Genomic DNA, 18,054 nt, shown 5'->3' on the forward strand with positions numbered 1-18,054 from the left:
TTACATAGATATCAGTGTAATTGTCATTTACTTTACAAATCCTGATGATATACACTATTGGGCAGTTTTTGTTTTATGCATAGCAATGTACCTTGCACATCTTTTCCTATCTTTATTTAAGAGTTACCTCATTCTTTCTTTCAGCTGCAGACTCTTCCATTCAGTTAATGTACTTTTAACCATTCCTAGTGATTAACATTGGAATTATTTTTTTTCCACTTTCTGAAAGGGAGTCCCTGGAGTTGGAAAAGAGCAAGCATTAAAACTTATACAGATTTTGAAAGGGCAAAGTTTACTTCAGAGGTAACTAATAATTACTTTCTCTTGCAACATTGAACTTTTATTCTTGCTTAACTTAATAATGAATAGTACAAAAAACGATTGTTTTCCAAAAAAGGGTTTTGTATTTTTAAACTGACCTGTATTTTGATTTAAGATAATTTATTTTTATTTATTTTGAAATTTTCCAAAGGAAGGATGAGAATACATGTTCTAAGCCGTACTGGATTTTATTTTTTCTTTTTTGGAGACAAGGTCTCACTGTGTCGCCCAGGCTGCAGTGCAGTGGCGCAATCACTGCTCACTCCAATCTCAACCTGCTGGGGTCAAGTGATCCTCCCACTTCAGCCTCCTGAGTAACTGGGACAACAGATATGCACCACTGCGCCTAGCCACCAAACTGCATTTAAAATATATATATTATTTATATTAAACATTTTAATATATTAATTTTTTAAATTTTTTTTGTAGAGATAGGGTCTCCCTATGTTGCCCAGGCTGATCTTGAACTCCTGGGCTCAAGTGATCCCCCTGTCTTGGTTTCCCAAAGTGTTAGGATTACATGCATGAGCCACGGTGCCCAGCCACCATACTGCATTTTAAAAAATCTTATTAGCTCACTAAACACATTTAATACAATATCAAGTGCATTTATGTACGACCATGGGCATTTTGCCACTAGCTATTTTAAACCCTTTTACCAACAGGTAAAGATAAACATGACATTAAAATAATTTTGTATTTAATACTTTGATATTGTATTTTTCTTTCTATAAATTAAATGTCTGTGGCATGTTGTAAATATTTAATAATAAGCAACATTAATCGAAATCATACTTGACTGGCCTTTGCTTTATGGCTACATATTTAATAATAACAATTAATTTAGCCTCTATAGTTTGAGGATTCAGAACAAGATGCAGATTATATAGAAGTTAACAAACTATGCTATTTACTGTCTCAAAAACACATGAATTATATTTACTGATGAAAGCAATGCTTTATAAAAATTAATATTAATGATGATAGGTATAGAATCAGTAAGAAAGGAACTAGGACACTGGGAAACTTAAAATAGTCTTGGCCTCCAGCAGGTTCGAGATGGCAAGTGCCTGAAAAGAAGTGTTAAGAGGTAAAAATGAAAAAAAAATGACCATGAAAAATACATCTTTCCTATGATACTTCTCTTTTAGCTGTAAAACTGTTGATAAATCTTAAGACTTCAATAAATCCATTATTGATATCAGTTATTACTGTGCCAAAGCAAGCAAGAAAAGGTATACTTTGGCATGGGGGTGAGTTAAGGAATCATTTGGGAATTGTAAAAAATAATATAAAGAAGGAAAAGCAAGTGAATATAACAACTGGCTAACTCCAAACCATTCTTATTGAAACAGTTTCAGCAAATAAGCACTGCTGACACTTGAAAATAATAAAATTACATTTATTTTATAATCATCTTTTATTTTGTTTTATATACTGAATATTTTCCTGCCAGTTACTTTTAATTTTTGAAGTGCTATTCTTCATCTGGAAGCAATTAATGCTAATTTTTAACAGGCTTGTACTTGGTCTTTGTAGTAAATGAGTTAGAAATTCCAGAAGCTAAATAGTAACTCTTTAGTACCAGATACTGCACAGTGACCTGAAGAGATAATTTAGCTTTTTATAAAAACTTCAACTTATGTGAGTAGAGGAACATAATTCAGAACACATATGTTTTATGATTAATACCTAACCATATCCTTTGTGGCTTTATGTTAACCTGGAACTTTAGCCAAAAACGAAATTAACTTTTAATTAGTGGAAATCTTTATAGTAATATACATTTTTCTTAAAATCTTTTATGAAGCAGATAATGTTTTGCTCTATGAACAAGAGATTAAGAAATGATCACTTTAGATGATTTAGCTTTTTGATAGTTTTCACCCAGAAGATTAATGTTTAATTTTATACATTACTCTTTACCCTTCTTTCTGAGATAGAGAAATGTTCATAATTCTGTTTTGTGCTGTGGCACACAGAGAAGAGATTAAAAGGAGACATTTACAAATCAGTCTACTCACATATTGCTGCCTAACTTAAGATTCTTAAAAAAAAAAAGGCTGATTGGAGATATATATATATACTTTTTTTTTTTTTTAAGAGATACAGATATATAGATAACACACACACATATACTCTCTCTCCTCTCTTGCAGTTCTGCTGTCCTTGGGCCTTGGGGCCACATTTAAAACTTGTGACTGAGGGTTTTCCCATGCTAGGCCAGCAATTTTATCAACCACCCAAGGGAAAATAATTAGGTGAAAGGGAATAGATCAGCCTGATACTTGAGAACATATTGGTTTTGTGACCTCATTTTTTTTTCTTTTTTTAAAAACCACTTTCTATTAAAGGTTTAATCGGTGGAATGAAACATCTTGTAACTCTAGTCCACAACCGCTAGTCACTAAAAAGCTGGCTCATTGTTCTGTATGTTCCCATCCAGGTAAGGAGACATAGGGAATTGTTGTTAGTATCTCATACCTATGTTTTAATTCTTGTTCACATAGTACTTTTTACATAGCAATGTTAATAATACTTTGAAGGGTTTTACATTGTCTTCTCCACTAGATTGGGAATTCCTTGGAGTCAGTTTTGTTATATACACATAGTAGTCACTCAGTAAATGTTTGTTGAAACCAATAATGTGATGTAGATGATAAATATAGGATAAGTACAGTTTCAAACTATGATACCAGATTAATTAGATCTTAAAATTACGTTTTCAATACAGAAATCCATTTTAAGAAAAAAATATATACTAATAAGTCTTAGGGAAAATGGAACTGAAACCATTTGTTAATATATTGGTGATTTGTATTTATCCACTTAAAAGATTCTTCGTTGTCCTATAATGCGTTTTAATTGTGTATGAAGACAGTGACTTAAAACTAATTTCTAATGTTCACTATTGTTGAAAATAGCTTGGATCTTCTTCATTAGCCTTGGTTTAAAAAAAAAAAACCACAGAACACGTACTGGATCAGAAAGGCCTTTCATTCCCAAAAGAGAATAGGATATCATGTTAACTCATCTTTTAAAAGAAATTCTGCTATATCTAATTGTCTTAATATATTTTTATTAACATTATTATAGATAAAATCATGGAAGAAAATAAATGTTTTTATAAATAAGATGCTATTGTATGGTTTTTTGATAACTTACAAATGACAATTTTAGGTCATATCAAGTATATATGCTCTTACATATTCTCAAGACAATGTTGAAAGTCATCACACTTTCCTTTTAAAGGGAATTAAATTTCCACACCCGTGCCACAATCATCATTTGTTCATGTTCCAAGGATAGTTTAAAAATAACTGTAACTGAGAGCTAGACACTAGCAGAGGTAATTAACTGCTATATTCTTTTAATACACTCATTAAATAAACTATTCTATTAGAGCTATTCTATTAAGTAAATAATTTTTTTTGCCAATAATTACATTCTACTTTTTATGCATATAGCTTCTACTTAAACCAGAAAGTTTTCTGTTGTTGATTATTGTAAATGTATAATTTCAAGTGTCTAATTAACACTTTCAAATAGAAGAATAATTTTTTCTAAAGTGTCATGTGATAGTAATAGTTCAAGATCTACTTGAGCCCAAGAATTACTATGATGTCTATTACTCTATTCATGGTAAATGTATTGAAACCTTTCTATATGCTACGTAGTGTGCTAGGCAATATTAATTTTGGAAAATGTAGATACAGGCAAAAAGAATGTATGTGGAAAGTAATTATAAAAGGCAAAAGATACACCTTTTTTTGGGTCTCCATAAAGGTTCACCTAAGGATCATGAACGTAATGGATGCAGATTATGTAAAAGTGATAAATATTGTGAGCCACATGACTATGAATATTGCTGCCCTTGCGAGTGGCACCGCACAGAACATGATAGGCAACTCAATGAAGTAGAGAACAATATGAAGAAGTAAGTTATTTTAAAAACTCATAATTTTTCCTGGCATGACCTATACACATACCTTTGGTTGAATTATTTCCACATAATCTTTCCTCACATGTCTAGACTAGTCACATGTTTAAAAAAACTTTTTTTTCATTTCTGTTCGAAAATTTAGCTAACCTAGGAGATAGTAATGTAATAGTTATTCAAAGAGAAGCTTGACTGTTTGGGATACTGTAAATTCACATTTCTTATTAAATGGGAGGAGATTGGCTGAGATGATTTCAGAGTCTAAAATTGTCTGATTATAGTAATAACATATATATAATTTTTTTTTCAGGAAAGCTTGCAGTTGTGAGGGATTCCCATTCCATGAGGTAATATCCAGTAATTCAACTGTATTAATTGTAGAAGCTTTCTTAGAAGTTTAAGTCTCAATTCCTATTTTCTTTTTTCTTGCTAGGTTATTCAAGAATTCCTTTTAAACAAGGATAAATTGGTGAAGGTTATCAGGTACCAAAGACCTGATTTGTTATTGTTTCAGGTATCTGAAAATAAATTCTTGCTTTACCATATGAAGTTATATGCTGGAAAGATAGGAGCAGATATTCACTCTGATTGGTGTGAGAGGAAGTTTAAACTTAAGACAGGCAGCTCTTATATTTTTTCAGCATTTATTTCTAATCTCTCATTTGCCATACAGTAGCCATACTTTGCACACTATAAGACAAAGTACAGTTATGCTGTTTTAGAAGATGCCTTAATTAGCATACATGGATATATTGCATCCAAAGATATTTTGGGGGAAGAGGGTTTAATAACAAGAGAATGTCAAGATCAAGTATATAATTATGGAAGGTAGTATCATTTACAAAAAACATTGAGATCTGAAATTAATGACCTAAATTTAAATTTGGACCATATTCCATTTACTGTGTGACCCTGGATGTGTATTATTCTCAAAATAGAAATAATATATATATATATTTTATTATACTTTAAGTTCTAGGGTACATGTGCATAACGTGCAGGTTTGTTACATATGTATATTTGTTCTCATGAAGTCACCATGAGGATTAAATGAGATTATATTAACTCCTAATATAGTGGCTAGGGACATGGAGAGGTTCAATAAATTGCAACAGCTGGGTACTTACAAATATTAATAATGACAGCCACATTAATAATGGCAGCCAACATTTATTAGACATTTAAATTTGCTGTTATGTTTAACGCATTACATGTAATCTCAGTCTTTATGATCTGTGAACTGGGTTATAATATCTTCACATTACAGATGGTAAAACTGAGGCTAAGAGAGGTTAAGTGAGTTACCCAACATCTAAGAAATATCATCCTGGTGTTCAAACCAAGAGCCTTCACTCTTAATCATTATACAATAATGATTCTTCTTTAGGAGGCTTATTCTTTCTAGAATATTCTCATTGATACTACTTTAACTTATGTTAATTCTAAAGGAAAAATTATTAATATCACCTAGGAGTGCTATTTGTCTCCAAGAGGTAACAAAATCTTGTTTTATTTTTATTATATTTACAGAGATTTACTCTTGAAAAAATGGAGTGGCCCAATCACTATGCATGTGAGAAATTGCTGGTACTTTTGACCCGTTACGACATGATAGAAAGAAAGCTTGGTAGCAGAAACTCTAATCAACTACAGCCCATTCGGTAATGTAAAGAACTGTATGGTGAAGATGGTGTTTTTACTTGAATATCTTATAAATAAAATATTCCTAATATCTTTAAGCTTGTTTTTGTAAAGGTGGAGGAAAGGCCTCCTGGAATAGTAAAAGCTTATAATCAGAACAACATAGTAGGTCATGCTTTATCATACTTTTCTACTTCAAACACATAGTAATAATAGATTATAAAAAGAAACAAGTGGCCGGGCGCGGTGGCTCAAGCCTGTAATCCCAGCACTTTGGGAGGCCGAGATGGGCGGATCACGAGGTCAGGAGATCGAGACCATCCTGGCTAACCCAGTGAAACCCCGTCTCTACTAAAAAAATACAAAAAACTAGCCGGGCGAGGTGGCGGGCACCTGTAGTCCCAGCTACTCGGGAGGCTGAGGCAGGAGAATGGCCTAAACTTGGGAGGCGGAGCTTGCAGTGAGCTGAGATCCGGCCACTGCACTCCAGCCTGGGCGACAGAGAGAGACTCCGTCTCAAAAAAAAAAAAAAGAAACAAGCATAAAAGGATATAGCCAGCCTTTATAAGACAACTGTTTCAATGGACCAGGAAAGGAACAAACGTGTAAAGGTAATGTGGGACCTAAAACTGGTTTTGCAGAGCCTTAAATCTAGAAGCCAGCAGTATCATCCAGGAGGTAAATCACTTCAGAGAAAAAAAAAAACAGGGACCAAAAGTTCAAGATGTTGATGGAGTCAGGCTTATTTCTTGAAACCCAGTAGCTAGGGTGGAATTTCTCTGTTCCTATCAGGAGATAAGAGGCTGGGGTAGACAATAAAAAACTAACCAAATGTTGCCTGAAACCCAGAAAGCCTACTGGCAATCACTCAAAAAGACTAGAGAGATAGAAGTGAAGACAGATAAAATATAAAAGAATTGAAAAAGAAAGCTTAACATATAAAGAAATATAATATTTTAAAAATCAAAAGTCATGAATTCACTTTAGATTAAATTAAGTTTTAAAACAGTCTGACAGGTTTTATGCAAGGGGTGGGTGTGGTTGGCCTTTCAGAATGCTAGAATCCTCAAAAAGATGAAGACATGTCTGTAAGCAACAGAAGGCAAAATTATAAAAGTGTGTGTAAATGGATGGATATAAAAAGTGAACTATTAGCTTAAAAATTGTTGTTGAAATAAAAAGCAATATAGGGGACTCTAGGCTGAACTTGGTCAAAAAAAAATTAGTAATTTGGAAGAGAAATCATTTCAAAGACTCTCATATAAAAAATGCTTAAGAGTAGTTTTGGATTAATTCCTAGAAGCTAATAAAAGAAAAGGTTGAAAAGTAATTTTGAAAAGATAATGATGTCTGAGAGTTTTCCAAAATTTAAGACAGATAAAGTTATACTCCAAATTATAGTCATAATACATAAAATACCCAAGGCATATTGTAGACATCAACGATAAAAGGAGTATCTTAAAAAGTATCAAAAAGGCAACAATCATCAATGGATGTTAAAACCATTAGATGAAAGATTGCTGGAGAGAAAGGATAGTCACAGTCTCAAGTACCACTCTACAAATTAATTACAAAGGAAAAATGATATCTTCAAAAGTGGAGAAATCCAGTGGACGTCAGTTTAACTAAATGATTAATTTCCAATAAAAGGACAATAGACTGATTTCATATGCTTTCTAATATGTTAAACTGAGAAAGATACCACATTATATAATATTTTTGCCAAAAAAGCTTGAGCTAGGCAGGGCATGGTGGCTCGCACCTGTAATCCCAGCATTTTGGGAGGCTGAGGCCGGTGGATCGACTGAACTCAGGAGTTCAACACCCATCTCTTCCAAAAATACGAAAAATTAGCCAGGCATGGTGGAGAGCACCTGTGATCCCAGCTACTTGGAAGGCTGAGTTGGGAGGATTGCTTGAGCGTGGGAGGTGGAGGTTGCAGTGAGCTGAGATCACACCACTGCATTCCAAACTGTGACAGAGTGAGACCCTGTCTCAAAAAAAAAAAAAAAAAGTTTAATATGTATCTAATCATGAGGAAATACTCTAATGAATCCAAGTGAAAAACATTCTGTGGAGCTATTATGCTGGACTCTTCAAAAATCAAACAAAAAAAATCTAGGTAGTTTTTCTGGATTAAAATAAAGAGACAACACAATTTGAGAAAAATGATCCTGATTGAATTCTGAATTGTTTTTAAGTCATAAAGGACTTTTTTTTAGGACAATTAGGGAAATTTGAATATGGTCTGTATATTGTATCAGTGTTAAACTTCCAGAGTGTGATAGTTTTTTGTGGCAGTGTAGGGAAATACTCTACATAGGCTGCAGTATTTAGGGGCGATGTGCCATGAGACTTGTTTGCAACTAACTTGCAAATGGAGAAAGCAAATGTGATAAAATGTTAACAATTGATGAATCTCAGTAATAGCATGTGAGTATTCATTGTACTATTTCTGCAACTTTTATAAAGGTTTGAAATTTTTCAGAATAAACAGTTTGCCGGGAACTATCAAAGAAAAAAGGTCAACTATCTGATAGCACACATCTTTCATAACAGTAATAGATGCCAGAAGATGCTGGAGTGATGTTTCGAAGTACCGAGTAAAAATAATTTACAACCTTGAAATCATTAAAACATTATTCATAGGAAAAGCGTTTTTAAACATATGAAGACTAAGAGAGTTTACCACTCATAAACCTTCCTTAAAAGTGCTGTTAAAGGGCTGGGCTTGGTGGCTTATGCCTGGATCAGCACTTTGGGAGGCCGAAGGAGGCGGATCACTTGAGGCCAGGGGTGCTAGACCATTCCGGCCAACGTAGCGAAAACCCCTCTCTACTGTAAATACAAAACATTAGCTGGGCGTGGTGGCACACGCCTGTAATCCCATCTACTTGGGATGCTGAGGCACAAGATCTCTTGAACCCAGGAGGCAGAGGTTACAGTGAGCTGAGATGGCATCACTGCACTCCAGCCTGGGCAAACAGAGCAAGACTCAAAGAAAAGTGTTGTTAAAGGGTATACGTCAGCAAGAGAAAAAATGAACACAGAGGGAAGATGTGAATTACAAGAAATACGTCAGCCCAGGAATTGATTAAAACATATTCGGATAATTTAATAAACTGACTAGAAAAAATTATATATGTAAATATTTGTATAGTATGTAATGATTAATACATGATGATGATGATGATAAGCCAAAACTCCCAAAGTATGCATTCAAACACCTGCTAGAAATATAATCTGTCTTCCAAACCAGCACAATTAAAATAAGAAAGTAAAACTATCAAACCAAAAGAATACAGGAAGAAAGAAGGTGGAAGGAACAAAGAAAAAGCTGGTGACAGCAAACAAGATAAGATGCATGAATGAATCCAGCAGCTATATCAGTAATCACCAAAAATGTAAGCAGATTAAACTCACCTATTAAAAGACATATTATATTGGTTAAGTAAATAAAACTCAGCAATATTCAGCTTATAAGGTACATGTAGAATAATACTACACAGAATTTGAAAATAAAAGATTTAAGAACACTTAGTAGGCAAATACTGTACTTACCAAAGTAATATAACAAACTTTAAAACAAAAATCATTATTGTGGAGGTGAGGAACACTGCATAATAAGGTAAGAAACAATTGACTTAGAAGATCTAATAATAATAAACTCTATGTACCTAACAATATTATCTTTTGAATAAACTAGAAAATCTAGAAGAAATGGATAATTTCCTGGACACTTACACTCTCCCAAGGCTAAACCAGGAAGAAGTTGAATCCCTGAATAGACCAATAGCAGGCTATGAAATTGAGGCAACAATTAATAGCCTACCCACCAAAAAAAGTCCAGGACCAGATGGATTCACAGCTGAATTCTACCAGAGGTACAAGGAGGAGCTGGTACCATTCCTTCTGAAACTATTCCAATCAACAGAAAAAGAGGGAATCCTCCCTAACTCATTTTATGAGGCCAACATCATCCTGATACCAAAGCCTGGCAGAGACACAACAAAAAAAGAGAATTTTAGACCAATATCCCTGATGAACATCGATGCAAAAATTCTCAATAAAATACTGGCAAACCGGATTCAGCAGCACATCAAAAAGCTTATCCACCATGATCAAGTGGGCTTCATCCCCGGGATGCAAGGCTGGTTCAACATTCGCAAATCAATAAACGTAATCCAGCATAGAAACAGAACCAAAGACAAGAACCACATGATTATCTCAATAGATGCAGAAAAGGCTTTTGACAAAATTCAACAGCCCTTCATGCTAAAAACACTCAATAAATTCGGTATTGATGGAACGTACCTCAAAATGATAAGAGCTATTTATGACAAACCCACAGCTAATATCATTCTGAATGGGCAAAAACTGGAAAAATTCCCTTTGAAAACTGGCACAAGACAGGGATGCCCTCTCTCACCACTCCTATTCAACATAGTGTTGGAAGTTCTGGCTAGGGCAATCAGGCAAGAGAAAGAAATCAAGGGTATCCAGTTAGGAAAAGAAGAAGTCAAATTGTCCCTGTTTGCAGATGACATGATTGTATATTTAGAAAACCCCATTGTCTCAGCCCAAAATCTCCTTAAGCTGATAAGCAACTTCAGCAAAGTCTCAGGATACAAAATTAATGTGCAAAAATCACAAGCATTCTTATACACCAGTAACAGACAAGCAGAGAGCCAAATCAGGAATGAACTTCCATTCACAATTGCTTCAAAGAGAATAAAATACCTAGGAATCCAACTTACAAGGGATGTAAAGGACCTCTTCAAGGAGAACTACAAACCACTGCTCAGTGAAATAAAAGAGGACACAAACAAATGGAAGAACATACCATGCTCATGGATAGGAAGAATCAATATTGTGAAAATGGCCATACTGCCCAAGGTTATTTATAGATTCAATGCCATCCCCATCAAGCTACCAATGACTTTCTTCACAGAATTGGAAAAAACTGCTTTAAAGTTCATATGGAACCAAAAAAGAGCCCGCATTGCCAAGACAATCCTAAGTCAAAAGGACAAAGCTGGAGGCGTCACGCTACCTGACTTCAAACTATACTACAAGGCTACAGTAACCAAAACAGCATGGTACTGGTACCAAAACAGAGATATAGACCAATGGAACAGAACAGAGTCCTCAGAAATAATACCACACATCTACAGCCATCTGATCTTTGACAAACCTGAGAGAAACAAGAAATGGGGAAAGGATTCCCTATTTAATAAATGGTGCTGGGAAAATTGGCTAGCCATAAGTAGAAAGCTGAAACTGGATCCTTTCCTTACCCCTTATACGAAGATTAATTCAAGATGGATTAGAGACTTAAATGTTAGACCTAATACCATAAAAACCCTAGAAGAAAATCTAGGTAGCACCATGCAGGACATAGGCATGGCAAGGCATGGGCAAGGACTTCATGTCTAAAACACCAAAAGCAACAGCAGCAAAAGCCAAAATTGACAAATGGGATCTAATTAAACTAAAGAGCTTTTGCACAGCAAAAGAAACTACCATCAGAGTGAACAGGCAACCTACAGAATGGGAGAACATTTTTGCAACCTACTCATCTGACAAAGGGCTAATATCCAGAATCTACAAAGAACTCAAACAAATATACAAGAAAAAAACAAACAACCCCATCAAAAAGTGGGCAAAGGATATGAACAGACATTTCTCAAAAGAAGACATTCATACAGCCAACAGACACATGAAAAAATGCTCATCATCACTCGCCATCAGAGAAATGCAAATCAAAACCACAATGAGATACCATCTCACACCAGTTAGAATGGCAATCATTAAGAAGTCAGGAAACAACAGGTGTTGGAGAGGATGTGGAGAAATAGGAACGCTTTGACACTGTTGGTGGGATTGTAAACTAGTTCAACCATTATGGAAAACAGTATGGCAATTCCTCAAGGATCTAGAACTAGATGTACCATATGACCCAGCCATCCCACTACTGGGTATATACCCAAAGGATTATAAATTATTCTCCTACAAAGACACATGCACACGTATGTTTATTGCGGCACTATTCACAATAGCAAAGACTTGGAATCAACCCAAATGTCCATCTGTGACAGACTGGATTAAGAAAATGTGGCACATATACACCATGGAATACTATGCAGCCATAAAAAAGGATGAGTTTGCGTCCTTTGTAGGGACATGGATGCAGCTGGAAACCATCATTCTTAGCAAACTATCACAAGAAGAGAAAACCAAACACCGCATGTTCTCACTCATAGGTGGGAACTGAACAATGAGATCACTTGGACTCGGGAAGGGGATCATCACACACTGGGGCCTATCATGGGGAGGGGGGAGGAGGGAGGGATTGCACTGGGGAGTTATACATGATATAAATGATGAATTGATGGGTGCTGACGAGTTGGTGGGTGCAGCACACCAACATGGCATAAGTATACATATGTAACAAACCTGCACGTTATGCACATGTACCCTAGAACTTAAAGTATAATAAAAAAAATAAAAAATAAAAAAAAAATAAAAAAGGACTAGGCAGTAATTCCTTTAAATGTTTTTACTTGGGGGAAAAAAAAAACTATGGAAATTATTCAGGTTACAAATGGAAAATTTCCAAATATCTTATGCGATTAGACTTCATTAAATGAATTTGTTTTTCAGAATTGTTAAGACCCGAATCAGAAATGGAGTTCATTGTTTTGAAATAGAATGGGAAAAGCCTGGTATGTATTCCCTTTAAGCAAAATATTCCATTTATAATATTTGACCATGTATGTCTAGTAAATATTCTACGTGTGTGTGTGTGTGTGTGTGTGTGTATATATATATATATATATACACACAGCATGTGTGTGAAAAATAAAGATGAAACCCATCACATGCACCACTGGTTGATTTCATAGTTTGCCTGTGTTATTTTAGATAGGTTTTGACTAATAGTAAACATGATAAACTTTGATTTTATTTTAATGTCCTAATTTGACATTTCTTTTGTAATGTTTAAGGAAGTAATGCTGAAATAATTTTTACTTATATTTCTCAAATATGCTTTTACAAATGCTCTGGTCATTCAATGTCATATATAATAAAATACCCCTGGAATACACTTCCTTTCCTTTTCTTTAACCCTGCTTAGTTTTCAGTGGGAATTTTTTATTGTCATATTATTCTTATTTTTGCTACAGACAGAAATACAGTGAACTCTGAATTAGCTCCCAAACTGGAGATAGTGAAACACAGATAATTTAAAATGGAAAATGGCACCAAGTTGATTTCTGTTTGGCTTTGAAATTAAACTGTATGATCATATTTGAGAGAATAGGTTTGTCCAATGAAAGTTTAAGCTGTAGGTAACTTTGAAGAATGAAATTACAGAGAATTAGATAAATCATTCCAAGCAGTAAGAGAAAGATAGAATGCTGAAGAATTTTGAAAAGTATTTAGAAACAGTTACACCGACTAGTATATTTTCAGGAAAGAAAATGATACTAATTTCAGTTTGGCAATGCATCTCTCCTGTCAAGAACTGAGGATCAGATACCCATTTTCACTGATCCTCGTGGGAGCTATTACAGGAGAAAATGTACTCCAAGCTAGTTTAACTAAGGAACACTTTTAAGATCACTCATTCTCTTTGTTTTGCTTTAAACTTACCAGTATTTTCTTTATAATTTGGCTTATTTTATAGTTTTGCCCACATATAAACCCAAGAATCTAGTGTACTGTTTATAAATACACTGTACTGTAAATTTACGTATGAACATTTTTATTTTCATTTATTAATTGCTTGTAAGTCCAGTTAGATTGGGCTTGAGACATTGATACCCTCTGAAACAACAATCTGGGAAGTAGTAATACTTTTTTTTTTTTTTTCTTGAGACGGAGTCTTGCTCTGTTGCCCTGGCTGGAGAGTGCAGTGGCACCATCTTGGCTCACAGCAACTTTTGCCTCCTGGGCTTAAGTGATTCTCCTGCCTCAGTCTCCTGAGTAGGTGGGGTTACAGGCACCTGCCATCATGCCTGGCTAATTTTTGTATTTGTAGTAGAGATGGAGGTTTCCGATTTTGGTCTGGGTGGTCTCGAACTCCTGACCGCAGGTGTTCCACCCGCTTCGGCCTCCCAAAGTGCTGGGATTACAGACGTGAGCCACTGCGTCCGGCCTGGAAAGTAGTAATGCTTTTGATGACCCTTTCAATTGTGTTCTTTTCAGAAGCCATCACTAAAGAAAGCTGATGTTGAGTTTTAGGAAGCTATTTCATTTCTTACCTGGAATTTTAACACTTACTTAACTGAATTAAACCAACCAACCTTACCTAAACAAAGTTTTCTGTTCTTTCAGCTACTGCTACCATCTCTGAAATAAGAGAATTTAAAGTTCTAATTTAGAAAGAATCTCCAGCTATTGCCAGGCAAAAAGAAAATAAATTATGTACTGCTATCAACAGATTGTTAGAATATAGGTGTTATAAAGCAAGATTTGCAATGAAAGTTCATTTGTGAATGACTTATTTTACCTGGTAAACCTAGTTACCTGGAAAGATTGAATTTTTTTTTTTTTTTTTTTTTTTTAGATGGAGTTTTGCTCTTGTTGCCCAGGCTGGAGTGCAGTGGTGCAATCTTGGCTCACTGCAACCTCCACCTCCCGGGTTCAAGTGATTCTCTTGCCTCAGCCTCCCGAGTAGCTGGGATTACAGGCACATGCCAGCACGCCCGGCTAATTTTTGTATTTTCAGTAGAGATGGGGTTTCACCATGTTGGTCAGGCTGGTCTCGTGTTGGTCAGGCTGTTCTCGAATTCCTGACATCATGATCAGCCCGCCTTGGCTTCCCAAAGTGCTGGATTACAGGTGTGAGCCACCAAGCCTGGCCAATTGGATTTTTTTAAAATGCGTAATTAAGGATGCTTTGCTGTGTTTTTAATCTTTTAGAACATTATGCTGTGGAAGATAAACAACATGCAGAATTTGCTCTGCTAACAATAGAAGAAGAATCATTGTTTGAAGCAGCATATCCTGAGATCGTTGCTATTTACCAAAAACAAAAGTTAGAAATTAAAGGGAAGAAACAAAAACGTAAGTTTTGGGTTTGATAGCTATTTATGCCACATGCAAATGTTATAGAAGAGCCACCTCTTCTGTTTGAATCTACTCTGTCTAAATTTTACTGAAAAATCTATAAAATCAAGAGTCAAGAATTGTATTCTTCCTTGTCTTCACATACTTTCTTTTAAAGCTGAAAAGCCAGGAATAAAACATTCTGCTCTGTCTACTGACGGTTTAACCAAGTGTTAATAATAATAGTTATACTGACCAATTGGTCAGCAGCTACTATTTATAGCATATTCGGGTTTTAAATACATTTTCTTCATTTCCCAGAACTCAGTGAGGAAAACAGCTCAGTTGTTTTCAGAGGGAAATATTTTATAATCTAGGAATGCACTGAGACCAAAAACCAAAAAAAATTCATACAGATTTCTCTCTGAACTGTTTACTTATTTTTTTTTACCCAAGTTAAAGCAAAGAAAATAAATGTTGATTGTATGTATTTTTTTCTTTTCAGGTATTAAGCCTAAAGAAAATAATTTGCCAGAACCAGATGAAGTAATGAGCTTTCAGTCACACATGACTTTAAAACCCACATGTGAAATCTTCCATAAGCAGAATTCCAAGTTAAATTTGGGGATTTCCCCTGATTCTGCATTACCACAGGAATCTATATCTGCCTCATTGAATAGCTTGCTTTTACCTAAACCTACTCCATGTTTGAATGTACAAGAACAGTTCATGTCTTCTCCAAGACCTTTGGCTATACAGCAAATTAAAGCTGTCAGTAAGTCTCTAATTTCAGAATCTAGTCAACCCAGTACCTCATCTCATAATATATCTGTGATTACTGATCTACACTTGAGCGCTATTGACTGGGAAGGTACATCTTTTAGTAATTCTCCAACTATTCAAAGGAATACTTTTTCTCACGGTTTAAAATCAGAAGTTGAATCAGAGCTATCAGCCATCCCTGGTGGCTTTGAAAATATCCCAGAACAACTGTCATGTGAATCAGAAAAGTATACTGCAAACATAAAGAAAGTGTTGGATGAGGATTCTGATAGGATTAGTCCTGAAGAGCATCTACTTTCTGGCATTACTGATTTATGTCTTCAGGATTTGCCTTTAAAGGAACGAATATTTATAAAATCATCATATCCTCAGGATAGTCTACAGCCAGATGTCAACCTGAAAACTTTGTCCATACTTAGTGTAAAAGAACCTTATATTGCTAACAGTGGTTCTGATTGTACATCACATCTTTCAAAGGATCTTCCAGGAATTCCCTTGCAAAATGAATCCAGAGACTCTAAAGTTCTAAAAGGAGACCAACTGCTTCAGGAAAACTCTAAAGTCAATACTTCTGTACCTTATTCTATCAGTAACACAGTAGTAAAGACCTGCAATGTTAGATCACCAAGTAGTGCTTTAGATCATAGTAGAAAAGTTGATACGCAAACCACTCAGAAAATTTTAATGAAGAAGAGTGTTTGCCTTAACAGACATTCCTCTGATGAACAAAGTGCCCCAGTGTTTGAGAGAGCTAAGTACACAACTCAAAGAATGAAGCACAGTTCTCAAAAGCAAAATACATCCCAGTTCAAAGAAAGTGGCCACAACAAGTTGGGTAGCCCTAAGATACATATTAAAGAAAGTGAACAGTGTGTCAGATCTTATAAAACAGCTGAAAATGAAGAAAGCTGTTTCCCAGATTCAGCAAAAAGTTCTCTGAGTTCTCTACAATGTCATAAGAAAGAAACCAACTCTGTTACTTGTTTGGATAGTCCTCTTCCTTTACTCCAGAGATTAAAACTAAGATTTCAAAGCACTTGAAAGGAACTTTAAAACACTTAAGTGTAACTTATTATTTTAGTTCTTCAGCAATAGCAGAGACAGAGGGAAGGTATCTAGTTCATGTGTGGTAAAAATTTTAATATTCTCTATGTCATGAAACACCATTTTAATCAAAATTGTGATTTTAAAAATGTCGCCTAAAACTCGGGTTTTAAAAGATCCTCTGTATTGAAAACTTCTGATAATGCATGTCATTATTATGTCCTTATTATTCTTTAATTGTGGTTTTAAAATATTGGTATAGTACTTGACAGAGTAAATGCTTCATCTCTTTGTTCATTTTTACTTTTACTTCCACAAGCCTCTAAAGTATTTATATTCCAGGTTGTTCCCAAGAGGATAATTCTTTATACTTCTCTGCATTCTTTTAAGGCCTTGCAAGGTCTTCCGTTATAACTCTCTTTCCTAAGTTATTTTCTCCCTAAGTGTGAAGATACCTTTAGTGTGCTCTTCCACCTTGGAAGGCCTTGCAAGTCTTCCATTATAACTCTTTCCTGAGAGTTACATTCTCCCTGAGTGTGAAGATACCTTTAGTGTGCTCTTCCACTTTTGGTGTCTTAGTCTCTTTTTTGAGGGGCAAAAATAGAAAAGGAGAGAAGATGTCAGTATGTTTAGTAAAAATCATGCTTGTAATGGCTGAATAAACTGAGCAAAGTAACTTATGTATCCCCAGAAGTTCATAGATATATCAAGTGGAAGAAGATTTGGAAAATCAAATGTATTTCTAATCCAAGAGGATTAGAAACTTGCCCAGGATCACATAGCTAACTAATAATCCTGTGGGAATCAGTTTTCTTGCCTGCTAATTTTTTTATTTTTCTATTTTTTCCTTCTGTAGCACTTTTCCCCCTTTTGTTTTAAATCTATGCAATATTGACTTTAATACCACCAACTATTAAATCTTGCATTAATTTAGGTCGCACTCAAAAATTCTAGAGAGGTATCCAGATTGAAGAGGAAAATTGTCTCTGCAGGTGACAAGATTGTATGAAATTCTAAGAAATCCACTAGAAAACTATTAAAACTGATAAAGTGAGTTCATCAAGGTTGTAGAATACAAGACCAGTTGTGCAATGATCATTGTATTTTGTTTGTGTTTGTTTGATTGTTTTTTTTTGTTTTTGTTTTTTTTTTTTTTTTTTGAGATGGAGTCTCGCTTTGCCACCCAGGCTGGAGTGCAGTGGCCGGATCTCAGCTCACTGCAAGCTACGCCTCCCGGGTTTACGCCATTCTCCTGCCTCAGCCTCACGAGT

The 18,054-nt window shown here is 35.0% G+C and overlaps 1 protein-coding gene across 5 annotated transcripts in view; it reads left to right on the forward strand.

The window, feature by feature from the left end:
* Window positions 1-17,078, forward strand: part of GEN1 (GEN1 Holliday junction 5' flap endonuclease) — a 31,835-nt gene extending 14,757 nt beyond the window's left edge. For all 5 annotated transcript variants that reach the window (XM_030921043.1, XM_010354838.2, XM_030921044.1 and 2 more), the window contains 9 exons: window positions 230-303; window positions 2,676-2,767; window positions 4,108-4,258; window positions 4,572-4,608; window positions 4,695-4,775; window positions 5,792-5,922; window positions 12,566-12,627; window positions 14,831-14,974; window positions 15,462-17,078. In XM_030921043.1, the coding sequence (XP_030776903.1) occupies window positions 230-303; window positions 2,676-2,767; window positions 4,108-4,258; window positions 4,572-4,608; window positions 4,695-4,775; window positions 5,792-5,922; window positions 12,566-12,627; window positions 14,831-14,974; window positions 15,462-16,780 (2,091 nt within the window). In that variant the 3' untranslated portion in view covers window positions 16,781-17,078. The remainder of the gene's footprint in view (window positions 1-229; window positions 304-2,675; window positions 2,768-4,107; window positions 4,259-4,571; window positions 4,609-4,694; window positions 4,776-5,791; window positions 5,923-12,565; window positions 12,628-14,830; window positions 14,975-15,461) is intronic.
* The last annotated feature ends 976 nt before the right edge of the window (window positions 17,079-18,054 follow it).

This window comes from Rhinopithecus roxellana, chromosome 17 (assembly GCF_007565055.1).
Source record: "Rhinopithecus roxellana isolate Shanxi Qingling chromosome 17, ASM756505v1, whole genome shotgun sequence".
NCBI lineage: Eukaryota > Metazoa > Chordata > Mammalia > Primates > Cercopithecidae > Rhinopithecus > Rhinopithecus roxellana.